Here is a 6,487-nt window from a genome sequence, read left to right on the forward strand (position 1 = left end):
TTTATTTTAAGGCATATTTTTTTATATTTCAATATGTGCTTCGAACAAAGTTATTTTCCAAAAACACTATTTAAAAAATAAAAAAAAAATCTTAAAGATCAAACGTGTGTGCTAATTAGGCTACGTTTGGATTGGGCTGAAAATGGAACATGTTTGTGTCTGCGTTTTTCCTTCTTCTTTTTTTCATGCGTTTGTGAGACTTGTGGTTACTATTCATGCACTGTTCAATGAACAGTAGCCGCAAAGTTTGACTTTTCTCATCTTTTTCAGTCAATCAGTGCACATCGTGTACTATTTATGGACCCACAAATTTCACTTTTCAGTAACTTTTCATTAAAAATAGGTCTCACGGTACTATTCACACATTTAAAAATTATTTTGTTACAGTATTTTTCAGTTTTCAATTTTCAATTGTATCCAAACTGATCCTAAAAAAAAAAAAAAAAACAAACAAAATTCAATCGTGCATGGAATTAATTAATTAGTAATTTTTTTTTTTTTTTTTGAGAAGGAATTAATTAGTAATTAATAGAATAGACGAGTGATTAATAGTACAAAAGAAGACAACTTTCCAGCTTCCAACTTTTTCTTCTGCTACAGATATTAAGGAAGCCTGCCCTGTTTTGTGCTTTTTGCCTCTTACGTCTTTTCGAGGAGGCCTCGGGGTCTTTTCATTGTCTCCAAACGCGCGCACAGAGAGAGAGAGAGAGAGAGAGAGAGGTTACGGAAAATTTTTTTTGATGGAAAGAAAGTTTATGGAAATGGCGGAGGTGGATTGGAATAATCAAAGGAGTAAAAGGATGATAGAAGAACAGGCAAAGGAGGAGTTGGAAATACTAGAAAGCCAACATCCCAACCGTTTTGAGTACCTGAAGCTTGAGCTCAAGTCCTTCATCTTTCACATTCAATCCCAGAGCCAACTTCCACTTCCTGAGAACTACAGCTCCAGCTCCTTTCCCACCTCTTCTATTGCTACCACTCAAGGTTATATATCTTTCTCACTCTCATCTCATATAATCTTCTTTTCTTTATTTAACTTTCCATTATTTTTCTTTGTGATGACTTCCTACATATAATTTTTTTTGCTAAACAGAATCAACCAGTAATAGGAAGAGGAAGGTAGGTGATTGTCTTTGTGTATTAATGGAGGATGGAAATGAATCACCCAAGAAGAAATTGCAAATGGGTACTACTAACATTATGGGAAACATGAAGGGGATCACTACTAATAGGAAGACCAAGAAGAAGGAAAGGGTCGATGAGGTTCTTGAGAGGGCTCAAGCATGTCTCCAAAAAATTCAGCACTTAAAAGCCTCTTTATTATTCTGCTGCTGATGCCTTGTTTGTATATTATGCTAAAAGAGCAAATGTTTTGTACTTTGTAATGAGATGCAGAGTCTACTTTAACCAGATAAGTGTTTTGGTTTTTGGCAGGGTGAATCTATGTACATTCACAGATTCACTACATTGTGCTTGTTTTCTACTTTACTTTTGATTGCTTTCTGAAATTTTTTTGGGGAAAATAAAAATTGTCGAAAAAGTTTTTTAAAAAAAAGCATCTTTGCTTTTGCTGTTTTCTTTTCAAATTTTACTGATTTGAATATTGTCTTTTTCTACTTTATTTTACTAGTTGTAGGGGTAGCAATTTTATCTAATTTAAATGTGCTAAGTTTTCAACTTTTTATGCTTTATTTATTTATTTTTTGATGAATAAAAAGGAAGAGGGGCGATCATATGTGACTTATCCCAAAGCGTGACCTAATAGAGACACTCCCTGCTAGGGAATATTGGATTGAACCATAACTACTGTAATCGAGGTGCCACATACCTCAATTGTGTTCATTAATATGGCAAAATCAATTTTATCATTTCAAAAGCAATTCAATTTAATTATATGATTATTCTAAGATCACATAATAACGTGTCACACATGCAATAGTAGCAAAAAAAGATGGGATTGTCAAAAGGCATAATAATTGTTGCAAAGAAGTGGCATTAAGATACCAATGTCATATAAACCAAGGCATCAAACTAGGTAATCACCAATATCATCACACAAGGGGAAGACTACATAAAGAGCTCACATGTTAGTATAGCTAATTTACAAAGCATATTTCCCAATAGTTTCATAAATGATCTAAATATCTAAGATTTTTACAAAATTTGCAATGTTCCCAAACTATATTCTTAGATTTCCCCATCAAAATTTCCCAATAACATTGTCCAAAATAAACAATTTTGACACTTCCAAATATTCCAAAAAATCTATAAAATCCATAACCAAAAGATTAAATAAAAAATATTCATCTTTTCCAAACCAACAAATTATGCATTTTCCCATCTACCATACTAAGGAAATGATTTTTTTCATAATTAAAGAAATATTAACAATCTAGACACTACCATCGTGCACCTTTGGTGCGGTGGTCACTCTACAAGTATATATGCTTGTGAGGTGTAAGAGGGCAAGAGCCAAGATTCAAATCTCCAGGAGGGAGTTTCACACATATATACACTTAGATTAGGGTAGTTAAAAATTTTATCTTATATAAAAAAAATAAAAAAAAATTAAAAAAAAAAACAATTTAGACACTCATAATACTCTTTTAGGAAAATCTTAGTTCCATGGGCAATGTTCTAAAATATGAATTCTCCATGCGATAAAATGATTATAATCGTGGATAAAAGGAAAGTATAAACTTATAACTTGCATTTGTAAAAATTCATGATAATTTATAGGAATTTTTACCAAACAATTAAATTTATATACATGAAAATAATATATATTCTCAATTTTTTACTAATTTAATATATTTATTTATAATTTAAATAATTATTGAATTAATTATGACATCATCATGGTTTAACCTCGGTTTGATCTCAAAAAACCTTGAACCTCTTTCTTGCTTGGTTCTTTAAACGATCCAAGTTTCAAAACCATGTCTAAGATCACATGATAAGGTGTCACACAAGTGCAATAGTAGCAAAAAAGATGGGATTGTCAAAAGGCATAATAATTGTTGCAAAGACGTGGCATAAAGATTCTGTAGGGACACGATTTTAGTTGACCCGATCCTTGTTGGTCAAATCTTGGCCCAAAACGTCCCACACAATGAATTTTTTCGTAGAGTACGGGCTGAAGAACTTGGTTCCAGTTAGCTTAAACGGTTTGTTGCATGGACTCAGGAGATACAGAAACAAGAACAAAAGGAGGTAGCAGTGAAAAGAGATCCTTCTCAGATGATAAGGTTTCAAACTGGATTAATAGGCACAAATTCATACAAATAAAATTTCTCTACAATGTTCTCTCCGCTCTCTCTCTCTCCGTTTTTCCGTCCCCCTCTCTTGGGGGACTTCTACATATTATATAGACCCTCTTCTATCATCTGGGCTTTACACTTGTTGATCATCCAAACTCCTACTTGAGCACCTGTCCCATCAGACACCCTTATCAGTTCTTTGTAAGTTGCAGTGACCAAGGCAGCACTGTTCAGGGGTCTTCTCTTCATTAATGCGGCCAGGAGAGTAGTTGTGGTGCATTTAATGTGGTAGTGGCAGCCTTTGCTGAGATATTTTGGGTTTCCTTTCTTTTTACGTGCTTGAAGGGAGGACTACAGTAGCAGTGACGCACCTTTGATCTGGATTTTGAAATGTCCGAGGAGGAATTACTTCTTGGACATGTTCTCTTTGACCCAGTGGGCCTGAGTAAGGATTCTGGGCCACGATGTCTCCTCGGAAGGATCGGTCCTCGGACGAGCCCAGGGCCCAGTCAACCTATTATTCTGGGCTAGTCCCCACAGATTCCAATGTCACATAAACTAAGACATCAAACTAGGTAATCACTAATGTCATTGTGGTCATCACTAATGTCATTACACAAGGGAAAGACTACATAAAGAGCTCACATGTTAGTATAGCTAATTTACAAAGTATATCTCCAAGTAGTTTCATAAATGATCAAAATATCCAAGATTTTTACAAAGTTTCCAATGTTCCCAAACTATATTCTCATATTTTCCCATCAAAATTTCCCAAATAACATTATCCAGAATAAGCATTTTTTAAACTTCCAAATATTCCAAAAATCTATATAAAAAAATATTAATTAAAAAATATTCAACTTTTCCAAACCAACAAATTATGAATTTTCCCATATACCATATTAAGGAAATGCCTTTTTCATAAATAAAGAAATATTAACAATCTAGATATACATAATACTCTTTTAGGTATAATACTTAGGTGTTATTCTTTATATTCATTCTTAAGATTTTTCCATGTGGATTTTTTCTCATAGGATGGAAGTGTATATTTTAGTTAAGTAGCCATATGACTGAATCTTAAGAAGGAAACTTAAGGAACAACACCTAAAGTACTGTACCTAAGTTTTGTTTTTTAGGAAAATATTAGTTCCATGGACAATGTTCCAAAATGTGAATGCTCCATGCAATAAAATGATTATTTCATATTTTCTAAAATTGTACTAGGTATCTAGTTAGACCAAGAGTGTGTTTGACACCAGTTTTTAGTTTTTATGTATAGTTTTTTAAAACTTCACTTTTTTAATGCTTTTTCTTACATTTTCAAGTACAATACTTTTAGCAAAAAATTAGATAAATTATTCTCAAACAAATGCCAAGTGTCCAAAACCAAAGAGCACAACTCACGTGATACTAAATTTGTTACCAAAATCCTTGCAATTTAACAACACAAGCATCAAAAGCCTAAAGTAAAGGCAACATAGTTACTTGAGGTAGGTTCCTGTACCTAAATTTTGTCTTTTAGGAAAATATTAGTTCCATGGACAATGTTCCAAAATGTGAATGCTCCTTGCAATAAAATGATTATTTCATATTTTCTAAAATTGTACTAGGTATCTAGTTAGACCAAGAGTGTGTTTGACACTAGTTTTTAGTTTTTATGTATAGTTTTTTAAAACTTCACTTTTTTAATGTTTTTTCTTACTTTTTCAAGTACAATACTTTCAGCAAAAAATTAGATAAATTATTCTCAAACAAATGCCAAGTGTACAAAACCAAAGAGCACAACTCACGTGATACTAAATTTGTTACCAAAATCCTTGCAATTTAACAACACAAGCATCAAAAGCCTAAAGTAAAGGCAACACCGTTACTTGAGGTAGGTTCACCTACACCTATTTTATGTTATCACCGATTAGTTAAATATGAAAAATTATTTCATTTCAGCTTCTTGGATTATTATTATTTTTATTTATAATACATTGAATTATTACTTTAATATAAGCAAGTATATCCTAAATAACTATTTAAATAAAAGAAATATATATTTCATTATGAAATACAAAGTTTGTTTCTATAATGTCCAAACATCATACTTATACACAACTTCTTATTCTTCGTTTTTATTTGGGAAAATTACATTTTGCTCACCTGTGGTTTGCCCAAAAAGCACTTTGCCCACCTGTGGTTTAAAAATTGACACTTTACCTGCCTAAGGTTAACTTCGTTAGTCTCCTGTTACCCAGCTCTGTTAAAAATATGGACAAATTTGTATTTTTGTTACTCTTTTATGTCTCACTCCTCTCAAAACATAAAGAACTAAAAAATTAAGGGAAAAAAAGATCTAAAAGATAGGTTCTCTAAAAATTAAAACTTAACTTTTACATTTCTCAACTTTTAGATCTTCTATTTTAACACATAAAAAAAAAAATTTCATATGATGAGATATTATTACTTAAGGAATGAAGAAAGTAGAATTCCAATATTACCATAAATTCAGAAATGAGAAGAAGTGGTTAGTTTATGCAGAAATGATGCATATGCCATTGGCATTGGAATGTATGCTATTGAGTGTTTTTTTTTGCTTAATTAAATTATTGTTTTGCATTTTGATTGATTTGATTATACCATCTAAGTCCTTCACACAATGAGTTTTTATCAGATATGTTTAATTAGAGAGATTCGTATACTGTATGACAATTATTTTTTCTCTTGATGTTCGCTATCCTTAAATGGAAATTTGCTATATAGGTTCTAGTTTTTTCATTACATGAGATTTTAATTCATTTTAATAATTTCTTTAAATTTTCTCTTAGGGTTGGGACAAATTTACCGGGTTGTGGGTATTGTTCTGTAGTCTGTACCCATCTTATTGCTATCCGATTATGTTATTGAATTATATGAATTATTGTTTGTCAATGATGGCAAGTATGATGTGCTTCTAGCATAATTTTTTTTTTTAATTCTGAAATGTTTGTTGAATGAAAATTTATCTGTTATCCTCATAAATTTATCTGTTACCTTACCTTAATGAATTTTTACATGACCAGAGGGAATAAAATTGATCATGGATTTTAGCTGAGGCATGGATTAAAATAGAAGATCTAAAAGTTAGGTTTTAACCTTTACAAAACCTAGCTTTTAGATCTTATTTTCTCTTGACTTTTTAGTTTTTTATGTTTTCAGATGAGAGACACATAAAAGTGTAGGAAAATACAAATTTATCA

The 6,487-nt window shown here is 31.6% G+C and overlaps 1 protein-coding gene across 1 annotated transcript; it reads left to right on the forward strand.

Annotated features, from left to right (window-relative positions):
- Positions 1-623: 623 nt before the first annotated feature.
- LOC126706802 (uncharacterized) lies at positions 624-1,543 on the forward strand. The gene is made up of 2 exons (XM_050406356.1): positions 624-984; positions 1,094-1,543. The coding sequence occupies exons 1-2, from the start codon at positions 741-743 to the stop codon at positions 1,333-1,335; spliced, it is 486 nt and encodes a 161-aa protein (XP_050262313.1). The 5' UTR covers positions 624-740; the 3' UTR covers positions 1,336-1,543.
- Positions 1,544-6,487: the final 4,944 nt, after the last annotated feature.

Source organism: Quercus robur, chromosome 2 (assembly GCF_932294415.1).
Source record: "Quercus robur chromosome 2, dhQueRobu3.1, whole genome shotgun sequence".
NCBI classification, from domain to species: domain Eukaryota; kingdom Viridiplantae; phylum Streptophyta; class Magnoliopsida; order Fagales; family Fagaceae; genus Quercus; species Quercus robur.